Source organism: Rhinopithecus bieti, unplaced genomic scaffold (assembly GCF_001698545.2).
Source record: "Rhinopithecus bieti isolate Rb0 unplaced genomic scaffold, ASM169854v2 scaffold_33374, whole genome shotgun sequence".
NCBI classification, from domain to species: Eukaryota; Metazoa; Chordata; class Mammalia; order Primates; family Cercopithecidae; genus Rhinopithecus; species Rhinopithecus bieti.
In genome coordinates this window covers 414015-438762 of record NW_016814428.1, presented here as the reverse complement: position 1 = coordinate 438762, position 24748 = coordinate 414015, and the positions used below count along the sequence as shown (strand labels likewise).

Sequence of the window (24748 nt, the reverse complement as noted above, 5' to 3'; positions counted from 1 at the left end):
TTCAGAAGCACCTTGATCTTCTGTATCTGCCTTCTCAACCGGAGTTGTTTTAATTAACTTTTCTGGATATTTCTAGATTACTTACTTTGGTCTAAGCTTTGCAGACAAGAAAGAAAAAAAAAAGGAAAGAAAGAAAAGAAAAAGAAAAAGGCCCCATGAGAATGGGAGTAGAGCCAGACTGCAAGGGAGTGCGCCTTCAGTAGTTTGGGAGGACAGTCAAGGTTGACCACAGCGTCTCCCCATTTGCAGCATCAACATCTTGAGCTGCAGCTCCTCCAGGGCTGGCTGTGCACCTTGGGCTGAAGTAGATGGGAGAGGTTGGAGGTGTGGCTGTGCAGCAGTCCGCTGGTGCACTCGTGCTGGTTTAAATACTGGGGCGTGTAAAGCTGGGCCATGCTGTGGAAGAAACGCAGGACTCGGAGATAGAGAAGTGTACTTGGACCTCTGTTCAGCCACATTCCAGCTGTGGGATTTGGGGCAAAACAATGCAGGTTTCTCTGTTCTTATCTGTAGAACGAGAAGATTGATCTAGGTAACTTTTTGGCAGCGGGGGTGGGGTGGGTTCCTATCCAGTAGAGAAGCACCTGCCCAGGATGTGTGAAGGGTCTTTAAGCTGATCTGGGCCTGCCCTCCATTTATCTGGAAATCTCTAGCCTCTTTAAGAGACCTGAAAGTCTGAATTTCCCTTCTTTAGAAGCTCTGGCTTGAGGCGTTAAATGTTCTCATTAAGATGCAAATTGATTCTCCACACAGCTGCCCCAGTTGTTTTCCTCCTGTTGTCATTTATTTCCTTTCTTTCCTTAGAAAATTTGACAATGAAGCCCAAACCCCCTCATCTGCATTCCAGGCAGTGTCTGTCAAGACTCCAGCCTTGCTTGACTTTCTCTACACAATCCTCGTGGGCAATGTGGGGTGTGGTCAGGAAGGCAGACTATCTGCGGGAGTCTCTGCTCCTCACTTTAATAAACATCCAAGCTTGGGAAAGTTGCTACATCTTTGGGGCCTTCAGTTTCCCACTCTGTAAAGTGCGAACAATGAGGGTGCCTATCTCATTATTATAGGAATTGTATGTTTTAATTAATGTAAAGCACTTAGCCCTGTGCTTGGAACAAGGTGAACCTTCAGTAAAAGTTGGCTGCTGTCCTTGTAGCAAACCAAACTCTTTCCCCCAGCGAATCTCCTTCCTCCCCAGTCTGTATCTTGCTCAGTCCTTTCCCTCAGGAGAGCAAGTTCTTACTCACCTTTCTTCCTCCTGAAATGCTTCTTCAAGGTCTTGTTCAAATGTCACTATATCCATGAAAGCTGTCTTGAACTTTTTGGAGAATTAATTGCTCCTCTTCCCTCTTGGCCTTTTCCTTATGCCTCTGTCGAAAACATGTTTTATTCTGTTTTATCCATCAAGGGTGTATGTGTATGCCTCCTTCACTTGCCCGCCCCCGCTCTCCTCAATGCACCCCACCCTCAGTCCCAGCCACTAGGCTGTGAACTCTATGAGGGCAGAGAGCACAGCACCATTACTTTCTGAATAATTCAATCAGTTCAATAAACATTTGATGAATGAGCAAATGAATGGATAAATGCATGAGTGGAAGGTTACCCAAATAGCGTGTTCTGTCATTATTACAGACTGATTGTATCAGAGAGCAGGGCTTCAAGAAACTGAAATTTCAATGTGGTTGGTGCTCATGGCAGGCTAAGGTCTGAGGTTTGAGATGCAGCTATGGAGCGACAGGCCTATGTGGGGCCAAGATGAGGTAAAAGGGGTCCCTCAACAAGTACCTCTTCCTTGTCAACCCCCTTTCAAAAAGCTCTGTGGTTTTGGTTTGAGTTGATGGTAGCAAGTAATTACATAAGTAATGATAAGCACAAAATGAGGCAAATCTGAATGTAGCAAGGTCCATACCCATCTTGCTGGATTTTGCACCTATAGTTCAAACTTGCATCAGTCACGGTGGTCCTTTTTTTTTTGAGACTGAGTCTAGCTTTGTCGCCAGGTTGGAGTGCAGTGGCATGATCTCAGCTCACTGCAACCTCTACCTCCTGAGTTCAAGTGATTCTCCTCCCAGGTTGCTGGGATTGCAGGCATGCACTTCCATACCCAGCTAATTTTTGTATTTTTAGTAGAGACGGGGTTTCACCATGTATGCCAGGATGGTCTCCATCCATCTTCCGACCTCGTAATCTGGGCACCTTGGCCTCACAAAGTGATGGGATTACAGGCATGAGCCACTGGACCCAGCAAGTCATGCTGGTTCTTGAAGGAGATAATTGTTTCCATGGAAGATTCATAGTGCAGGTAGGAGGCTGGAAGGGAGAACACATTCACCATGTACTCTGTGTAAGACCCAACTATACAGAATTGGTTCCAGCAATACCCAGTTGGATTTAGTTTTGTTCAATGGGGATTCCACTTATTTAAAAGATGATTGCCAAATTCTCAAGTTAAAATTTATTTCACTCAACTAATCATGGTTTTGAGTAGAATAAAAGAGTGAGACCATGAGGGGAAGCCGGAATCTTAACACTAATGAGGGGTTGATATTTCCTGTAACTGTCTAGCACCACTAACCTGGTGCCTGGCTCTGCTTTGTAGCTAGCCCCCAGGGTAGCAAAGAGAAGGCAACAGTAGAGGAAGCTTTTTGAGGGCCTCGTGGAAAGCCTTCCCATTTCCATGGCTCCTGGGAAATGGTGATCAATGATATAACCAATGGATACTCTTGACAGTTTCTCTTTTGTCTCTGTTTTTCTTATGCTCCACCCCAGTAGTTTTAGTTGCCTTCTTAGAGATCCCTTCAAGCAAAACTGAGAATGTCATCCCAAGTCTCCAGAAACTCAACAAAGGACCTCTGTCCCCAGTTTCCTGATTTCAAACCCAGTCACTGCTCTATGTTCTACTCATCACTGAATCCTCCTTTTCAGAGTCTGATCATTTAAATGCTTCTGTCTTACCAGATCTTGGGAGCTAGGGACAACAGGGCCAGGCCTGGTAGTCAACGCAGGATACCAGGAGGCCCAGCGCCCACCCCTAACCCTTTGACTGCCTGGTAATGGGGATTAGTCTACTTCTTTTTTCCTCTCCTTTGATCAAGGGCCAGTTGGTATAGAAAAAAGAATGTTGCAATCTCAAAACGTGCTAGGCACTTATTTATTAGTGTATCCTATTTAACAGCCACTGACCCCCAACATCCTTATGAGGGTAGAAACTATTATTAAGTGGTGTCACCAGAAATCAAACCCAGATCATCTGACCACAGTTCACTTGCATCTATTCATGACCCTCTCTAAGCTGCAGTTTCCTCATCACCAGAATGGTAATGATATTAGCTCGAACCACATGAACTTGCTATATTCGATCATTTTCTAAATTGAAAAATGGCAAGTTAACATAGTTCAACATGTAATATTCCCAATAGGTTAAGTGTAAAGATACAGTAATTGTAAACGGTGTGACGTATAGTCAGTTTAATAAACATCAGCTATTCTCATGATCACATACCCTTCGTTTTGCCACTTTATCTTTCCTCATCCAAGAAATCCTGAAAGGTCATTAGCTGAGTGTCCTATAGTGACTACTTGATGGAAGCTATGAGAACTTAATTCCAAAGCCCCAAGATCAGGAATATCCTAAAAACATAGAATGTCTTGGCCTCTGGCAAGTGTTTGATCCCTTTCTCTCTCTCTCTCTCTCTCTTGAAAAAAAGAAGACCCCTTCTTTCACTTGATCTGTTATCTTCAGATGCAAGAGACATAGTAAACTCCTGGAGCAGCACAGGTGTGGGGACAGGATCCAGACACAGAGATAAGGCTCTAAAACATCCACATATCCAGTGGGTCATGTTCAGGGTCTGGGACAAGCCTGCTCTTCTCTTTGGACAACTGAAGAAAGCTCTGTGTAAAGCTGCAGACTTGCTGAGAGATTGAGATGAAGCAAATGCTTCTGTTCTTTCTTTGTTTTTCTTTGAGACAGGATCTCACTCAATTGCCCAGGCTGCAGGCTGGAGTGCAGTGCTGTGAACATGGCTCACTGCAGCCTCAATCTTCTGGGTTCAAGTGATCCTCCTGCCTCAGCCTCCTGAGTAGCAGAGACTACAGATGCATGCCGCCACATCTGGTTAATTTTTATTATTATTAATTTTTGTAGAGATGGGATCTCTACATGATGCCCAGGCTGGTTTTGCACTCCTTGGCTCAAGGAATCCTCTTGCCTCAGTCACCAAAAGTGCTGGGATTACAGGCATGAGCCACCACACTCAGCTGCTTTCAATCTTTTCCTGGTCAGTTTCTGTCCATCTTAGACACTCAAGTTCAAAGGTTCCCTGCTATCTAAAATCTCCAGCCCTCCTAGGCAACACTAATCATGGTCTCTCTCCAGCCACTGGTCCCTTGTCTTCCCGTTTATCACAGCCTGCTATGACGTGTGATATGGTTTAGATGTTTGTCTCCATGCAAATCTCATGTAGTGATGTAATCCCCAATGTTGGAGTTGAGGCCAGGGGTACTGAATCATGGAGGTGGATCTCTTGTGAATGGTTTAGCACCATCCCCTTGGTAATAAGTGAGTTCTCCCTCAGTTCATGTGAGATCTGATTATTTAAAAGTCTGACTGCCCAAACCTGCTCCCACTCCTGCCATGTGAGATGCCTGCTCTTACTTCGCCTTCCACCAGGACTGTAAGCTTCCTGAGGTCCTCACCAGAAGCTAAGCAGGTGTTGGTGCCATGCTTGCACAGCCTGCAGAACCGGGAGACAATTAAACCTCTTTTCTTTATAAATTACGCAGTCTCAGGTCTTCTTTTATAGGAATGCAAAACAGCCTATGCAATGTGTATAGATATTTTCCTCACTAGTTTCCACATGAACAGCCCTTGAATTTTATTTGTTTTGTATTGTCGGTGCCTGATGTAAGTCTTGGGGAAAGTAAAAGTTCAATAAATATGTCTTAATGATAATAGCACTATATTTATTGAATGCTTATTGTTCTGACTGAAGTCGCACAAAACCGTATGAGGTACCTGCTATTATGATTTCTGTTGTATAGAGGAGACAGCAGAGGCACAAAGACAATAAATATATAGCTTGAGGCTCCACAGCTAGGAAGAGGAAGAGGCAGGTGCAAACCCAGGCAGTTTGGCACCAGAATGTGCCCATTAACTGACTCTCTGTCTCTTTTAATACATGGATGATTCTTGACTTTTGGCTAAGATAAAGAGTAATGAAGCCGAGTTTAGAAGAAAGGGATTCACCATTGTAGGGAAAAAAACCCCCAGGATTTTAATCTCCTTGTTATTGTTAAAAGACCCAAGTCCTACTTCAGCTGGTGGATGCTAGCCAGGCAGATGCAAACAGTTTAGAGATGTTAGGGTTGAGGTCCGGAAATAAATACCCCAAAGGGAATCTGAAGGGGCTCATTCGCTCAGAACCCTCTAAGACGTCTGGGGGCCTTGGAGATCGTCGTCATTTCGGGGTTTGCGTGTGAGGCCCCAGCCCTGGTTCCTCTGAAACCGGCTGCATCACCAGCATCATCGCGTAGTTCTTCCATCAGGAAAAGACACAAAAGCATCATGACATTTAAAGCCTTGTTCCTGAGTCTCATTAGGGCAGAGCCTGAGGATGACTGTAATGAATGGCTGCGCCTCTATGAATGTGTAATGTGCAAACTGCTCCCGCCGTGCCCCTCCATGCGAGGCTGTGCGGAGACACTGATGATTAAAACCGTGAACCTGGCCTTGGGCTGAGGAGGCGGTGGCGCAGGCCTGGAAGAGGCGTTCACTCTCATTCATTTCTGCGGCTGATTCCCCGGAGCCGCTCAGCCCCGGCGGAACATGACTCATCGTATTCCCTATAGCCATGTGTGTTTTGACTTAAAATCCTTCCGTCTGACGCCAAGCCCTGCTGAAGTCAAGGGAGCCAGAAGCAGCCTCCCAGAAGAAACTCCACCTCCGCTGATTTGACAGAGAAACAGGCTTCTAGCAGTTACGCAAACACTTGCGTTTCTTTTCTTTTTCAGTCTAATGGAGGAGAGGCTGCAAATGACTTGCTTTGCGACGGCGTTCAGAAATCAATTCTAATCACATCAGTATAAAGGAAATTCTTATTTTTTTAGGTTGGTTACAATGTTAAAATTCAGGCATGGCAAGCCCTGTTTCAGTGAATTCCCAGGGACTGGGAGCTGAATAATAATCAGGGAAGGCATCTGCAGAGTGCCTCAGACCTTCCAACGCGTTTTCTACAACTATTGTATAGTTGAATCCTTGCGGCAACTCTCTGAGGCCTCAGCCTAGGTAATGTTACCCTCATTTGACAAATGAACAAACCGAGGCCCAGGGAGGTTAAGTAATTTGCCTAAGGCCGCACAGCAGACCCAAGCCCAGTTTTCTACCTTCTGCTGTACATAACTCCTGCCTATTGAGTATGTTCTGAGGCAAGTTTTGCTGTGGAGCTAGAGTGTTAAAACACACACACACAAAGTTTCTGGTCACTGAATTTTTTTTCTTTTTTTTTTTTTTTGAGACAGAGTCTCACTCTGTTGCCCAGGCTGGAGTTCAGTGGCATAATCACAGTTTACTGCAGCCTCAACGTCCTGGGCTCAAATGGTCCTTCCCCCTCAGCCTCCCGAGTAGCTGGGACTACAGTTGTGTGCCACCATACCTGGCTAATTAAAAAATTTTTTTTGCAGAAATGGGGTATCTGTATGTTACCCAGGCTGGTCTTCAACTCCTGAGCTCAAGTGATCCTCCTGCCTCAGCCTCCCAAACTGCTAGGATTATAGGTGTGAGCTGCCTGTAATTACACGGTGCGCTGCCTGCTCCATGAAACTTTAGAACCCTTGGAGACAGGAAGAAGAGCAAGGCGAGAATATACAATCAAGAGTTTTGGACTCCAAAATGGGGATTAGGCCTTGCCCAAGATTGAACTACAAGATAGTAGAAAATTTCCAAAAAAGTTAGTCTTTTTTAAAGTATTACTTTGTTATCTCTAAGCATTATTCGTACTACTATTTACTTAATTTTTTTCAATATTGAACATCTTGTTAAGCCTAAATCAAAGAAGGTTTACATCACTTCCTCAACTTGAAAATTTATTGCCTATATAAATGGAAAGAAATTCAAACCATAAATTCAATACAACTATAAAGATGTTAATAAATTTCTGGTTAGATCCTGCAGTCTGCAGAAAGCTCAGAGTCTAAGGCCAAAAAGGAGGATTTTCAAGCATCAGAAAGGTGTTCATGCTAGTCTCCAACTGATAGTTTCTTTTTTGTGTAACTAGGAGCATTGCACAAGGAATACATTTCAGACAACTATAGAACCTAATGCTACTTAATGCCATGTCTATGCCTGGCAAAAAAAATCCAATAGTGTTATGGATATGCTGTTCATACTCAGGGAAACAGATGCATCTGATTGGCCCCTTGGAGTACAAGAATACCCAGGGGAAAGCAGGACAAGCTTCTCACTGTCAATTGATATTATCTCCTTTCTTTGGGTAAGATTTTAACTAAAAGTCTGTCAACATTCATGCTATAGCAATATTCCAAACCAGTCGTGTTCAATAGTTATATCAGTCTAGCTGGGCTAGTTTATGTGTGATAACAGTTTCTCAAAATCAATGACTTAAACAACTTTATTTCTTTATTTTTTCACCTTACCTGTTCGTGAAATGTCTGGAAGGTAACTCTGTACATTGCAGCCAATCACAGAGGAAGTTATGTGAGCAACCACCACCTCAAAACTTGCCTGCCTCTATGGCGAGGGAAAGTGCCCTGGGACATGTCATTCAACTCTAAGCTTATTGACTAGAAGTTGTCACATGGTGCCACCCAATCACAAGAGTTCAGGCGGTGCAATTCTATCATAAGCCCAGGAAGAAGGGGAGCCAGAACTATTTGGTGACCATTACTAAGAGGTACAACAAAATCTCAAGGTCATAGATTCACTTGAGAACCTCTTTACAGCCCTGAAGCTTCCTGCAACAAAAAGCACATGATCACATATCCATAAACACTTGCATTTAATCTCATAGGATTCAATGGACTTCAGGTTAAAAACCTGTACTCTAATAATGGGGTAATTGCATGCAAGGGGTAAAGGTTAATTAAGGAAAGTTTTAATGAGAAGATACATGAAGTAAAACTTTGTTTTTCTTTTCTTTTCTTTTTTTTTCTTTCTTTGGAGATAGACTGGAGTGCAGTGGCAGTGGCATGATCATGGCTAACTACAATCTTGAACTCCTGGGCTCAAGTGATCCTCCTGCCTCAGCTGCTCAGGTTCAGCTGGTGGTACATGGGCCTACAGGCATACAGCACTACAACCAGCTAATTAAAAAAATAAATTGTAGAGATGGAGGATAGAGCATTACTGTGTTGCCCAGGCTGGTCTTGAACTCTTGGCCTCAAACAATCCTCCCACTTTAGCCTCCCAAAGCATTGGGATTACAGGTATAAGCCACCATACCCTGTCTCAAGTAAAACTTTTTAAAAGAATCAAAATGGTGGGGAAGAGAGGAAGAACATTGTCAAGGCAAGGAGAATGATGCAGATGAAGATGGACTGAGAAGATTAAGTATATATTCTGGTTGAGAAGATTATAGTACCAGCCAAAAATCTAGGGAGGGTGGGAATGGAGAAGTATGAGGGAGCATAAAAAAATCAGCGGAAGACCTTGAACTATGGAAAGTTAATCCAGCTGGCACCAGTTGAGCAGGGGAGGCTCACGATGGAAAAATGTTGAAAGATAATTTGCTATGGTGTTTGAAAGGATGGAGCCCCTTGGCTTGTACTTAGGCATTTAATAGACATTGACTGCTTTTTTTTCCCATTGTCGTTCGTTTTGTCCCATTGTCATTTCCCATTAGTTATTCAGTCAGCAGTAGTTCCTGAGTGCTAGTTCAAATTAGAAGTAGATATTATTTCCTTTAAGGTGCCAATACCTAACTTCCTGGAAATAGAAAGGCATGTATGAAAGGAGATTAGTGATAGATACTTGAAAGTCTGGGGAGAGATTGTTTGAATGGCCAAACATAAGAGAATGCTAAGAGGCTATGAAAATGGATAAACCAGAAAGGGGCAACTGGGAAGAATTGGCAATGGTTGGGGAAATAAAGGGGTGAGACAGTGGAGAGTGATAAGGTACAAGAATAAGCCAAGGAGATAATAGTTCCATGAATGAACTGGAGGGATGAGACTAGAATCAGTTAGGAGAGAACTTTGAGAAGGAGGTAAGGGATTGGAAGGAAATGTGGTCAGTTTGGATCTTGATATGCTTATTTTTAGATGTTATTATTATTATTATTTGTGTGCGTGTGTGTGTGTATGTGCTGAAACTCAGGTTTGCAAATGTTATTATTTTTAAGCATTGGTTTGGCTGAGTTTTGGGTGTAATGGACTTACATCCTAGACTTCTTTATGTTCTCAAAGACATTAAAGTCATTTGGGAAGAGAGTAATCTAAGAATCCCACAAATAAAAATGCTATAATATATTACAACTATACTAAGTACTAACCAAGAGAAATATTTGGTTCCATGAGAGAATATTCTAGAGAGAACTGACCGAGTCAGGAAACTCAGATAAAATTCTCCTAAGGAAATGAGCTTCCTCACAAACAAGATGTTGACTGGGCAAAAGCGGGCAGCGTGGAGGAGTTGGGGAGAACGTTCTAGGAAAGGGGACTGGGATGAAGGATATCCACCCTGAGCTAGATGCTGTTTTCAAGTCTTATGTTGAATTAGGCCAAAGACTGTGCTTTGGAGCTGAGGACCAGCACTATGAATTATGAAGAAAATTTAATAGAACTGTTTCATTTAGAAAAAGCAAACTGGCTGGGGAAGCCTGGTTCTGGCGACAGAAAAGATGACCAAGACTTGCTCCACATAGCCTTCCAGGACAGAACTCAGATCCATGGTGAAGCCACAGGGGATCATATTTCAGCCCAATACAAGGGGGGAAATACCCACAAAACTTGAGAATAAATTTGCCCACAGATGGAATAGGGAGCATTGGGAGGTAATGAGTTGCTATTTATTTGGAGGTATTTAAGGAACCTTAATATTATATGCTGCAAGGCTGTTTGTGAGGAATTTGACAGAGCAGATGCAAGCAATGAGCCAGGTTAGAGTGGATGACATTTTATATATCTTTCCAATCATAGCAATCTATGAGCTAATTTGTACTCAGATAAACCCATCTGTATTTATGCAAGAATCAATTTGAAATCTCTATAAAGCCAGGAAGAGATGTTCTTTGCAAACATCAGTAGCGTTTCCAAATCGGGAGCAAATAATGGGCTGGTGAGCCAGTCTCTAGGAAGGCTGTGGGAAAAGGTCAAATGTATTTACATTTATATTTGGTTTTATGCTAAATGAACCCTTCTGGGTGGGGTCTGAGAATGGGTGTTGCTAACAGATTGCCGAGTGGTGCTGATATTGCTAACCTGGGACCATCCTTTGAGAATCATGACTCCAATACATGCTTTTAATCATGCCCCTGTAGTATGCAGGACCTGTGTCCTTTCTTCATTGTCAAAGTAGTGAGATGATTTGATTTGTGTGCTAATTCCTGCTAAGAAGGTAATAACTGATTAATGAGTTATCCCTTACAATGGAGCTCCTAAGGACCCTGTACCAAAAATTCTAAAAAATCCCAAACCACCTATGATGTAGAATACAGACAGGCTGGCTGGATTTGGGGGAGAAAGTTCTGGGTTAAGGAGCCTTTTCTCAGCTCCCCACATCATATTATATATGCAAGTGCCCTACCTCCAGAAGTGATATATTCATTTTGCCAATATAGAAAGCACTCCAGAATTCCTACAAAGGCTAAGTGAACTGTGAAAAGTCATCTGGTGAATCTGTGGGAGCCCTGGACACAAAATGCTAAACTTAACCATAAAGATGCTGCACTTTAACCTTGAAGACTTTCTTATATCTCTCTGGGCTTCTGATTAAAAGGAGGGGTAAGAAAGTGTAGATGGAAGATTTCCAAGCCAAAAAAAAAAAAAAAAAAAAAATTCATTATTAAAATATTGGCATGTAAATGCTGAAAACATTGATTCACAAAACAATTATGCCAGGAGAATCTGAAAGATTGAGACATTAAGTGTTGTTTTAAGCTAAGTAATTAACTTCCAGTGCACAAACTTCCTTCTCCCGAAATCCATTGAGGGAGCAGATGCCCAAACATTCAGGGTATTAGATTAAGAAAATGCTACTTGCTTTTCTTCCAAGTACCAGATGGTTCCAAGAATCCAAAGTCAATGAAGAGAAGAGGCTGTGTTTATTTGGTTTATACAATTCTTGTTGAGGGTTTATGAGAAAAATCATATTTTAATACCTACTAGACAAATAAAAAAAATTCACAGCAGACTCCCATTTCACAGGGTAAAGAGGTCAAAGGGTAGAAAGAGCCTTAAATGTTATCTACTCTACCTAGGGCTGTCAGTAATGTGGTTCCTTGATATGCAGAGCAAAAATATTACAAAGAATAAACAAATACTGGAATTAAGAAAAGCTCAGTTTTCTTTGTATGTGCGATATTTTCACTCAAATACTTGGAAAATATTTTACAAAATGAAGCAAAAGTTAGAAAAATACAGAATGCTCCTGTAGTGGAGGAAAATATTCCTTTAAAAAACCTAAACTTAATTTACTAGCAGTGCATGCAACGCAAATGAATAAAGTCAGTGCATTTGCATAAGGATGCTGCTGTAAGAGGATTAAAAAATTCCAAGAGGAAATGTGTGAAGCTTTGGTAGTAGGAATGAGAAAACTTTAATTCAACTCGATTCACAAACATATTTTTGGCATGAGGGTACAATAATAGAAAACAGTTTCTACCTCCTAGAACCTAGTGGATTTTGTCTGGGAAACTGTGCAGTCACAGTATTAAATAAAGTATACCCTGTTTCTGACTTGTGTGTTCTCCAAACAGCAATTTGGCAGGCCCTGCCTTTGCAAGGGAAGTGGAAAAATATTTCACTCTTCTTTGACACTGAGTTAAAGAAACAGTCATTTGTTAGTAAAGCGTACTACAACTAAGAATGGAATTTAAATTTTGGAAGTAAAAGGTAAAGGTGGTAAAGAGTAAACAAGGAGTATAAAGGAAAAAAAATGTAACAAGAAGAGAAGGAAGGCAGGCCAGTGAGGACTGAGCAAGGACAGGTAGCCAAGGCCCTGAGGGGCCAGGGTAGACACTACACTCTCCTTGCTGGCCACAGTCAGGCGAATGCTGGAGGACCTCAGCTTAAGCGTGCTGCACCCGGACTCCTCTGCGAGAGCCTGGTCTTCCATGGGAGGAAAGGGCAGGCAGGGAGGCAGTTAGAGACAGGGGAGAAGCAGACAGGAGAAAAAGGAGAAACAAGACATACTGGTTTTCTGGATCTCAAATGCTTTTATGTAAATTGAAACAAAATGAGAAGTGTAATGAAGTGTAAGACCGAGAAGTTTCAAATGAAAAGATTACTAAGGTAGAGGATTGCTTGTATGAATTATAGAAATCAAAATCTTGTCTAGATAAAATGTGAAATTGAATAACAAAGAATAAAATGACCGAGATTTAAGAAAATCCGGTCATAAAAACAAACTCATCTGTTCTAATTACTTAGAGTTAAATTGTGAATGATTAACTTGAAATTAACAGCACCCTGGTGAGGATGCAAGCTAATTTTGTAAAAATCCATTATTATAGACAGTACATAATTATTTTGAAAACGTTCACAATATAGAGATTCATTTCTTGGCGGCGATGATAGTTGGCAATTTAGTCCTAACAAGAAAATTAAAATTTTGTAAGGCATGTTTAAATCATTCCTTGAAACAGTCTCAGTGATACAAAGATTTATAGTTATTTTAATGTTTTATACATGCTTTAAAATATTTTACATCAACAAACTATTGAGATATATACATGTGTATGTACATATATGTGTGTGTGTATATATATATCATTTTAAATTCTTCTCCAAATAGATTTCTATTTGAGAAATAGCTCCCTTTAGAACAAATAACTACTGGCAAAAATTTAATAACTTTTGGAAATATGTTAAATATAACACATTGGAAAATCTATAAAAACAAAAAATTACAGATGTTGGCAATGTTATGGAGAAAAAGGAATGCTTATACACTGTTGGTAGGAGTCTAAATTAGTTCAGCCATTGTGGAAGACAGTGGCGATTCCTCAAAGATGTAAACTACCATTCAACCCAGCAATCCTATTACTGGTTATATAACCAAAGGAATGTAAATTGTTCTATTATAAAGACACATGCATGTGTACGTTCATTGCAGCACTATTCACAATAGCAAAGATGTGGAATCAACCTAAATGCCTATCAATTACAGACTGGATAAAGAAAATGTTGCATATAGGCTGGGCGCGGTGGCTCATGCCTGTAATCCCAGCACTTTGGGAGGCTGAGACAGGCAGATCGCGAGGTCAGGAGATCGAGACCATCCTGGCTAACATGGTGAAACACCGTCTCTACTGAAAATACAAAAGAAAATTAGCCGGACGCGGTGGCGGGTGCCTGTAGTCCCAGCTACTCGGGAGGCTGAGGCAGGAAAATTTTGTGAACCTGGGAGGCAGAGCTTGCAGTGAGCTGAGATGGCGCCACTGCTCTCCAACCTGGGTCACAGAGTGAGACTCTGTCTCAAAAAAAGAAAAAAAAACAAGAAAAGAAAATGTAGCACATATACATCATGGAATACTATGCAGCCATAAAAAGAATGAGATCATGTCCTTTGCAGGGACATGGATAGTGGTGGAGGCCATTATCTTTAGCAAATTAATGCAGGAACAGAAAACAAAATACCATATGTTCTCACTTGTAAGTGGGAGCTAAACGATGAGAATACATGGACACAAAGAAGGGAACAACGCAGCCTATCAGAGTGTGGATGGTGGGAGGAGGGAGAGGATCAGGATAAATAACTAATGGGTAGTAGGCTTAATACCTGGGTGATGAAATAATCTGTACAACAAACTCCCATGACACAAGTTTACCTATGTAACAAACCTGCACATGTACCCCTGAACTTAAAAGTTAAAAAATATGTTTGGGGGGTTTGATTTTGAAAAAACAGGCTGGTGAATAGAATTTTCCTAATTCAACAACTGCTCTCTTATTTGGAAGATGTATGCCCCATTGCATCAAGACCATGATCTAATGTTTATTCTTGTTTTCCATTAGTGCTGCACCAAATAGAAATCCAGGCCTATGCCTATGCTTTTCTTAGACCAGGAAAAGCAACTGGACAACTGGGGATTTTTGTCAAAGAAACTCAATTCTGGACTTGGGTCTTTAATGATTAAATCCATCCCACATTTATTTCTGTATTTCCATCTCTAGCAGTGTCTGAATCATAGTTTTTGTTGTAGAAATACCACAGAAAGGACTTAAATTCAAATTCTAGCTCTGCCAATTATGAGTCAGAAAATAGTGGGCAACTTACTTATTTCTGAGCTTCAGTTTCTTCATCTGTAAAATGGAGATGAAATACCTACTTGTTACAGTTGTCAGGAGGATTAAATTAGGTTCCAAATACAGTGCTTGGACCATAACAGAACTCAATAAGTGAGAGGTATTTATCATAGTCTCATAAGATAGGCAGAAATTCAATAGCCCACAATGGCTTACTGTTCTACCCACATCTTGAGCCTAGTGGAGCCTATCCATCCCAGCAACAGCCTCTTGGCATCTCACATCTACTTGGAGATTTTGAATGAGATTTTGCATGTCTTTTGGATGATTGAAGATATTTCCAGGCAAGACGTTGACTCTGGAAGAACTGTAGCTTCTGGTTCTTGCCAAAAAAGTTTTGTTCCACATAAATGAATTAGCCTGGCCAGGATGACTTTCTTGAGGGCTTTTGAGACCTATGCTGAACTAACTCAACATTTTAAGAATAATTGCCGAGTTTTCTAAGACTATGTTGATACTGATTAGTTGAACTGGTCACACAGAACTAGCTGCTGGACAGAAAATTAGGTCAAACTCAGAGCAGCTAGCCAGGGCTTTGTTAAAATTTAAGATAATCTTAGCTAAGGATGTCAGTGAATGAGCTGGTGCCATTGAGATGATGCTTGAGAAGGGTCATGTTTAGGTCTCTTCAAGCCAGCATTTGATCATGCCCTAAAAAACCACTATGAGGCAAAATTTGTTGGATGAATTGGCCATATAACCCCAGTCTGAGTGTATATGAGTTCATGTCAATCCATAAATGATGATCTCCTAGTCGTTTAGGAATATCAAATAGGGAGAATCAAGACGCATTTTTTCCCAAGATTTTTTCCATAAGACTTTAAGCCATTTCCTGCTTTTTCAAGGAATTCAAAAGTACTAGCATAGTTAGAAATCATTGTAAGAAAACCTGCTAGTGAGAACTCTCAGCTTAGGCCTTTTGTTCCATGACATTGCTTCCCCCTGAATTTCTAGGTTGAACCTATTGGCTATCCAAATGGTCCCAAATACTGCTAGCTAACCTCTCTATTGCTGCTTTCCAATTTATATGAAAATTATGTGTTTATTTGCATATCATCCCCATTAAATGAAAGGCTCATCAAAGGCAAAAAAAATCACTCATTTTTTATTAGTTAACAATTGTGCATTTAGCAATGTATCTGGCACCTAGTAGGTATTACAATTTATTGAATCAGTGGCTGACGGTTCATTTAGCAGAAACACATGGGATCTCTTATATAGCAAGATTCTGTTGCATTCTTAAAGTCTATGTCAAAATATACAGTTTTTAGAAACTCATATCTTTAATAAAATAAAGTTTAAAATTTATATCTATATAAATTATTGAAATATATAATCAAGTTATCTGGCAAGGCAGAGCAATGATTATGAATTATAAATCTGAGAGATTGAGAGTTAATTGCTGTATTATTCCCTGGATTGTTCACATTCATGGAAGGTATTCAACTTATCTGATTCAACAGGAGAAGGGAAATATTTATAGTACAACTTCCTTTCAATTGCAAATGAATTCTAGTTACGTATGTGTCACATTTTTTCCAAACAGTGAAAAGTTTTTTTTTTTTTTTTTTTTAGTAGATGAAAGTATTTTCATCAGCGCTCAACTTCCGAGCTTCCCTTTCTGAGATCAGATATTGTAAAAGACAGTAAGAGAGATACAAAGAACTATTAATTACTAAGCTTGAAGTCTTATAAATACCCCTTTAAAAAACTATGAAAGCTATTAAAGTTGACTCTCATATAAAAGAGAGACAACTCTCTGTTCTATTCAAATAGATATGATTTTAAAAGAATGATGACTACGGTCATGATAAGAAATATGGCCTTTCATATTTATAATGTGTCCTCCATTCATCTTGGGTATACCAGGAAATGGTAATGTAATTTCTTTGTGGGCAAAGATGAAAAAACAATCCTTGTCTGTAAAACTTTCTTGTAACAATGACGACAACAATTACAGCAGTGACCCCAAGAAACTATTATAACAAGATGCTAGAACATAGATGAGATTGTCTTGCAATTAGCTATGTCTGTCTGACACACATTTCTTTCTTTGTAAGAGAAATCGTGCAGAGCAGTTTATTCTGTCGCAAAGATTTTGATTAAAGAAAAGGAAAACTGCAATTTTGCCACAAAAGACAGGTGGCGTAAGCATGCAACTTTTTTTTTCTTTTCTTTCTTTCTTTTTTTTATTTTTTTAATATAAAGTGATTATTTTCTCTCGGTTCTTTGAAAAAGCTCGCTTGTGCTGGGGTTTGTGGCTGAGCCCAGTGACGTCAGTGTGGCAGTGCGGAGTCAGGCGCAGCAGCTCCCTATAAGCAGAGGAGCTGTCCGTGTGCTGAAACGGCCCGAGAAGCTCGCCCCGGAGAACGGGGAGGAACATGCTGTGGAGCTCCTCTGCCATATAAACAAAAAGAGGTAAGGCTGCTTTTCTCTTTGATTTACTGGAAAGTTCTAATATGCACGCTCTTCTTTTAATTCCTAGCTGAGAAGAAAAAGACTGTTTGGCAAGCTTATGTCGATAGGATAACTGAATAGCAACCTGCTGCTCATCAGCCGATGGGAGGACGCTACATATGTGTAGATACATGATCGGGTCTATGCGTTATACTACTTGATGTTGGATATTTACCAACCAGAATGTTATTTAGATAATCATATTAAAAAGACTGAAAAGTTAAGGATTTTAGTGTGAATACACAGATTAGTGTAAAGTTAACCAGGCCCAATACATTGTTTCTTTCCAAAATTTATTATTTCTGCTACTAAGAGCCAGATACGAAGCCAGGGGCGTAATTTATATGTTTAATGTTCTTAACAGTAGGTTTCCAATGATTCAAAGGCTGTTAAGCATGTTAGTCATAAAGCCAACCAATTTTGGAACTAGTTTTTTTTTCTTTGATATTCATCTCACAAGAGCTCTGAATTAATTAACCATATAAAATTCTTTTCTGAACTTGTATATTTGAAAGAGCTTACATTATTATCTCCTAATTTTAGTCCTAAGATATTAACTTAGGATTTTCCTGAACACTGGATTCTTCCTTTTTCCAGGGCAAAATATTATCTGGGGTTATAGTTTGGCTGTGACCATGAATTACAGAGAAATGATAGTTTTGAATACATGATGAAAATATTCATAACTTTGTAAATTGTTGTTATTACTATAATTTGACTTAAAGGGGATGTTCAATATGTTGTTAAAGTCTGGGACAAGTATTTCTTTTTTTCTGTATCCCAACTAGTTGAATTGCTTAAATTATATATAATCACCTGCATGTGTCAATGCTCTAGTCTGATTTCAACAGAAAAGACATTTTAACTTGAGAGATATTAATGATAGCTATCAGGGGAAAAATAATGTTCTAATTATTTGGATTTCAGAAAATTCAATTTTAAATCAAACCCTATATAGAATAGTAGAGCTGTTGAAACATCTTTACTACTTGAAAGGGCTGCTACCTGGGAAAAAAATCCTTTGGGTCTCACTCAAAGACAATAACTATGTCATTCAAACTGAAGCGGAATAGATAAGCAAAGGGTAGCACTTGTTAGGCTGTGGCGTAAACAACTGAAAGGAGTATTCTGCTTCAACTTTACAGTAAAGTGCAGTTCCAAGATAATGATTTTAAAGATAAGCATATAATCCATATGTTAAGACTATTTCAGTGTTGTGGCTTCAAAGAAAATAAGTTCAATAAGGTTTTTAAGATTATTATTTCAAATGCCAATGTTGAAAATTGATTACCAAAGCTAAATTAATCCTGAAATAATATAAACAAGAGTGCATAATGTATTTTTACTTGAACCTCATTATTTTATGAATAAAATTACTTATAGTAAACATGTATTTATAATCAATATTTTGGAAGTATCCTCTCAAATGCCTTTCTAGATTTTTCTTTCAATAAATTAAGTATTCTGGTAAATGTGAATCATTTAAATAAATATATACGTATGCTAAAATGTTTTCATACTAAGCCATTATTGGGCTCTAAAAAACTGGAAACAAAATCATCAATATGATCTTGTGAACAATGGTATTTTCTACAATTGATGTCTAAGCTAACAGAAAAATGTATACATATAACTTAGCTTATCTATCACAAAACCATGATCTGGCAAAGATATGAACAAACTTATAAACTCCTTTTACATTCATTCTGTTTACAACAAAATAACAAATACTAAAATAGTTTTCTTCAATGTTAGCAATATTAAATGTAAGGCACGTAAAAACTAATCCTCTTACCAATTCCTATGTGAGATTTTAAGGCATTGGAGAAAAAATGAATGGAGATTTTTAAGTAGGAAGAATTCAGCACATCATCTGTGTTTATTTGAATTGGGATTTACATAGTGGTTATTTTAAGATTTTTCTAAACAGTATGAGTGATTTAAGATTTCACAGGTCCATACTAAAATAGATACAGACATAAGACAAACTGAATCTGAACACTCACAAGTTCAGAAATAGACTAGCTAAAAAAACTTATGTTCTCTCTGTAGCATCTGTTATTATTTACTATGCACTCTTGAGGGCTGATGAAAAGTATAATCACAATTGCGTTTTGCAAGACAGTCATAATAGAAATTATTAGAAGAAATATGGAGCAAAGAGATTTTAAAACACTTTATTGGTTTAGCACATTTACACAAAAGGAAACTTCATTGGTTTAGCCAACTGGCTGGAATCTGAGAAGACTTGTGTTCTGGAGGTTATTTATGGATCATTGGATTTGCTATCAGATTGAGAACAAGTTATTTCTGAAAAATATATGTGGATAGGACTCCCCACAAGGTAATTCAGTATGATTGACATATAACAGAATCACTTTGTCACATATGGTCATGTAACTGCTGCTGTGTTTCAACAACAAAATTAGATGGACACTTCAGGAAATAAACCACATGTTTTTTGACACAACTTTAAGGACATAATTTGTGGGCGTGTATGTGTACATGCATGTTTTAAATTAAGCCAACACATTATTTTGCCAATGACTTCAATATATAACATAATTAAAACATCTTGGGAAGTATTTGCTGCTTTATTATAAAGAAACAACACGTACTAAACATCCAACTGCAAATTCTGTAAATGAAAAAATAAAATTTGAGAAATCTCCTATCAGTGTTTTGCTGTTGTTTTAACTAAGAGAATGCTATGCAAGTTTTGGTGAATGAGTAATAATTTTGCTAAAGATTCCTGTGGTTTGCTTGTGGGAATCTTAGAAAATATTCATGAATTTTTAAAAAAAGAGTTATCCTAAGCTTAATGTGACATAATATCTACTATGTTTTTTTTGCTCACCTCATTGATCAGTTATTTCTTTTGCTATAGTGTCTTCTAGTTTGTTTCATTTGTGTTAACTCATATTTTCTATGTTTTAAGGAAATCTTTCAAACATGGCTGAAGCAAAGACCCACTGGCTTGGAGCAGTCCTGTCTCTTATCCCTTTAATTTTCCTCATCTCTGGGGCTGAAGCAGCTTCATTTCAGAGAAACCAGCTGCTTCAGAAAGAACCAGACCTCAGATTGGAAAATGTCCAAAAGTTTCCTAGTCCTGAAATGATCAGGGCTTTGGAGTACATAGAAAAGCTCCGGCAACAGGCTCATAAGGAAGAAAGTAGCCCAGATTATAATCCCTACCAAGGTGTCTCTGTCCCCCTTCAGCAAAAAGAAAATGGCGATGAAAGTCATTTGCCCGAGAGAGATTCACTGAGTGAGGAAGACTGGATGAGAATAATACTCGAAGCTTTGAGACAGGTTGAAAATGAGCCTCAGTCTGTACCCAAAGAAAATAAGCTCTATGCCTTGAATTCAGAAAAGAACTTTCCAATAGACATGAGTGATGATTATGAGACACAGCAGTGGCCAGAAAGAAAGCTCAAGCACATGCAATTCCCTCCTATATATGAAGAGAATTCCAGGGATAACCCCTTTAAACGCACAAATGAAATAGTGGAGGAACAATATACTCCTCAAAGTCTTGCTACATTGGAATCTGTCTTCCAAGAGCTGGGGAAACTGACAGGACCAAACAACCAGAAACGTGAGAGGATGGATGAGGAGCAAAAACTTTATACAGATGATGAAGATGATATCTACAAGGCTAATAACATTGCCTATGAAGATGTGGTGGGGGGAGAAGATTGGAACCCAGTAGAGGAGAAAATAGAGAGTCAAACCCAGGAAGAGGTGAGAGACAGCAAAGAGAATACAGAAAAAAATGAACAAATCAACGATGAGGTGAAACGCTCAGGGCAGCTTGGCATCCCGGAAGAAGATATTCGGAAAGAGAGTAAAGACCAACTCTCAGATGATGTCTCCAAAGTAATTACTTATTTGAAAAGGTTAGTAAATGCTGCAGGAAGTGGGAGGTTACAGAATGGGCAAAATGGGGAAAGGGCCATCAGGCTTTTTGAAAAACCTCTTGATTCTCAGTCTATTTATCAGCTGATTGAAATCTCAAGGAATTTACAGATACCCCCGGAAGACTTAATTGAGATGCTCAAAACTGGGGAGAAGCCTAATGGATCAGTGGAACCGGAGCGGGAGCTTGACCTTCCTGTTGACCTAGACGACATCTCAGAGGCTGACTTAGACCATCCAGACCTGTTCCAAAATAAGATGCTCTCCAAGAGTGGCTACCCTAAAACGGCTGGTCGTGCTGGGACTGAGGCCCTACCAGATGGGCTCAGTGTTGAGGATATTTTAAATCTTTTAGGGATGGAGAGTGCAGCAAATCAGAAAACTTCATATTTTCCCAATCCATATAACCAGGAAAAAGTTCTGCCAAGGCTCCCTTATGGTCCTGGAAGATCTAGATCGAACCAGCTTCCCAAACCTGCCTGGATGCCATATGTTGAAAACAGACAGATGGCATATGAAAACCAGAATGACAAGGATCAAGAATTAGGTGAGTACTTGGCCAGGATGCTAGTTAAATACCCTGAGATCATTAATTCAAACCAAGTGAAGCGAGTTCCTGGTCAAGGCTCATCTGAAGATGACCTACAGGAAGAGGAACAAATTGAGCAGGCCATCAAAGAGCATTTGAATCAAGGCAGCTCTCAGGAGACTGACAAGCTGGCCTCGGTGAGCAAAAGGTTCCCTGTGGGGCCCCCGAAGAATGATGATACTCCAAATAGGCAGTACTTGGATGAAGATCTGTTAATGAAAGTGCTGGAATACCTCAACCAAGAAAAGGCAGAAAAGGGAAGGGAGCATATTGCTAAGAGAGCAATGGAAAATATGTAAGCAGCTTTCATTAATTACCCTACTTTCATTCCTCCCACCCCAAGCAAATCCCAATATTTCTCTTTAGTGTGTTGACTTCTATCCTGTTAACACTGTAATACCTTTAAATGGTGTACAGGCAGATGAACCCAGGTCACTGGGGAGTCTGCTTCATTTCCTCTGAGCTGTTCTCTTGTGTATGGATATGTGTAAATGTTATGACTCCTTGATAAAAAATTTATTATGTCCATTATTCAAGAAAGATATCTATGACTGTGTTTAATAGTGTATCTAATGGCTGTGGCATTGTTGATGCTCACATATGATAAAGAGTGTCCTATAATTCTATTGAAAGTTTTTAATATTTATTGAATTATTTTGTTACTGTCTGTAGTGTTTTGTGAGGTACTGGAGCAAAAAAAAAAAAATAAAGCATTATAAATATATAGTTTTATTTATAAGGCCTTTTCTATTGTGTGTTTTACTGTTGATTAATAAATGTTATTTCTGGACAACTTTGGACTCTTAATTCTGGAAAACCAGATACAATGTCTATGGAGCAAGCAGTATGAAGCCAAAAGAGAAAGTCATCTTCACCAGACAATTCAGGTAAGAAGTAATGATTTTTTGTTTGTTTGTTTGCTTTTTGAGACGGAGTCTCGCGCTGTCGCCCAGGCTGGAGTGCAGTGGCCGTATCTCGGCTCACTGCAAGCTCCGCCTCCAGAAGTAATGAATTTTATACATGTGATCATGGTACCTGCTTGCAGAATGCCACATCCTCTCTCAGCCCACTAGTTATGCTTGCCCATGGTTTTCCTCAAATATATAATTGATAGAGTCTTTGTTTTAGGTATTGTTTTACTCTTGATTTATATAAGTAAAAGAAATTTAAGTCTCCAATACCCACAAGCAGCATCAAAACAAAACAGAAAGAAAAGAAAAGGCTGCATAGATGGTAATCAAAAATGACTACAGACTTGAAAGGAACCTGTGTATTCCCAGGTCATGTTGGTCCCCAAAAAACAAGGCTGTTACCTCTCTTATGTGACTTAAGGGGAGCCAAAGGACCCCCAAACTGACCATTAGGTAAGTGAAGAAGCACAGTAGCGGTGGGAACAGACCAGCCCCATCTCCTGCCCTAGTGGGCAAGGTAGTGCATGATTATGATAGCACACATCACTTTAGTGCAGTGTCAACCACCTAACACATCAACAGAGAATCAATACAACATCAGCAAGAAAATGTATAGAGCAACAAAACAATAATGGTCATAAACAAGGAAATAAACAGTAGCTTTTATTTTTTGAATGCTTATTGTGCTACAGGCTCTATACTAAACACTGTACAAACTTTGCCTTGTTTAGTCTATAATTTGTTTACTTTATAATTTCCCCCTCCCTTTTACAACAGGAAAAATCAAACTCAGAAAGATTAAATAACTTTCCCAAAGTCACTTACCATTGTGAGTTGTCACATCTGTGTTTTCAACCACTTCACTACACTGCCTCTCTGGGAAGTGCCCTTTCAAGCGAGGAATGGGACATTGGGGTTGAAGCGTGAGAAGCTCCCAAGGTTTTAGTATGGGCCACTTCCAAAAAAGGACACATGTGTGTGTATGTGTGCGTGTGCATCATGTGTGTGTGTGTGCATGTGCCTAGGGACCATCCCTAAACTATCAAAAGGCTGAACTGTCATAAAGCAGTCCCAGAGCCTGGATGCTTTGGGGGAAAACATTGAATGTATGTTTCCTAATTTATAATTTTGCCCAGATTCTTTTCTGTCCAATGATCATGCAATTTTGTGGCATTCTAGAATCTGTAAGTGAGCAGAAACTTAGAAGCATTATCTCTACAGTATGTCTAATATGTAGACTTTATTCTCAAATACTCTCAAGATAGGGTGTTTCTCCCTCACAATTCAGTATTATAAATTGGACACTATGGAGTGGCTGCTCCGCAGAAGGATTATTACAGGTTATTACAGTTCACTTTCTACATAGCCTTCTGAGACTGATGTGTTCTTTGTAGCTTTGGAAGCTCAGATAGGTAAAATAAGTTGCTTCATTTTTACAGCAGGTTAGTGGCGAAGTGGACTTTAACCCACAACTAACCATAACTCTCAGGCATGCACCCATCCATGTGGGTCTGATGCTTTATCATACATGGAGTTAGGTATGGGGGGAAGCCAGACAACGTGGGGCTCCTTCCAGTGGAGAGATCTAGGATACTTATGTGGCTTAAAGTTTAGAGAATATATTTATATGCCACGCTTTGCGGGTATACACACACCTTCCACCCATTGTATACTCTGTCCAATCTTCTGTGTCATGCTATATAACTCATTCCTTGGATCCTAACTCAACTGCATGCATATTTCCATGGTAGCCCTAAGCAGAAATAAGAACTTGGTACATGCATCTCTACCGAAAAGAAATTTGCCTTCACTGTGATGTTTAAACAGTTTACTGAGAGGTCAGGCAAGGAAAGCAGTGAAACTGACACGACACAGCAAATGAGGCTCCTATCTGGGATTTATACACAAAACAGGAGCTGCCAAAGCCTGCACTCTTGGCTACACCATGCTGCTTTGTTCTTAAAGCCTCAGTTAGGTCTGAAATTCCAGGATTTTCTAATGGAGACATTTCAGGCATCAGGATTGGCAGTTGAGAAGATGTATTAATTTGAGATACATATTCTTCCCCAACCTCACTTAGGCATCAGTCAGCAAGCACCTTTGCCTTTTTGCAGCACTACCATATCTTCAGCTATTGACTCATCAGGTTTACTTACTTCTGATCCAAAGTTGGTGTTTTTTTTTTTTTTTTTGTAGTTTCATAAGTACTTTAGTGTGTAATTCCCTAACATAAGAAATTAAGCTCTATGTACAATTCAAAGATGTAGATGACAAATTAGTTGCAATTAGGGCAACACTGCCCCTGTCCCTGCCCAGAAGCCTCCTTCATTAGACGTCAGGAGTAGCTCAGACCTCCAAGCAGACACCCACTGCAGGCTACTTTGGGAAGAGAAGAAAA

General features: G+C 39.6%; 1 protein-coding gene across 1 annotated transcript; it reads left to right on the top strand.

Moving 5' to 3' along the window:
- The first annotated feature begins 16674 nt into the window (after positions 1-16674).
- SCG2 (secretogranin II) lies at positions 16675-22232 on the top strand. Its single transcript, XM_017850275.1, has 2 exons — positions 16675-16893; positions 19871-22232. The coding sequence occupies exon 2, from the start codon at positions 19885-19887 to the stop codon at positions 21736-21738; it is 1854 nt and encodes a 617-aa protein (XP_017705764.1). The 5' UTR covers positions 16675-16893; positions 19871-19884; the 3' UTR covers positions 21739-22232.
- The last annotated feature ends 2516 nt before the right edge of the window (positions 22233-24748 follow it).

Coding starts and splice junctions, on each gene's coding strand:
- SCG2 (XM_017850275.1), top strand. CDS start 19,885: ATGGCTGAAGCAAAGACCCACTGGCTTGGAGCAGTCCTGTCTCTTATC.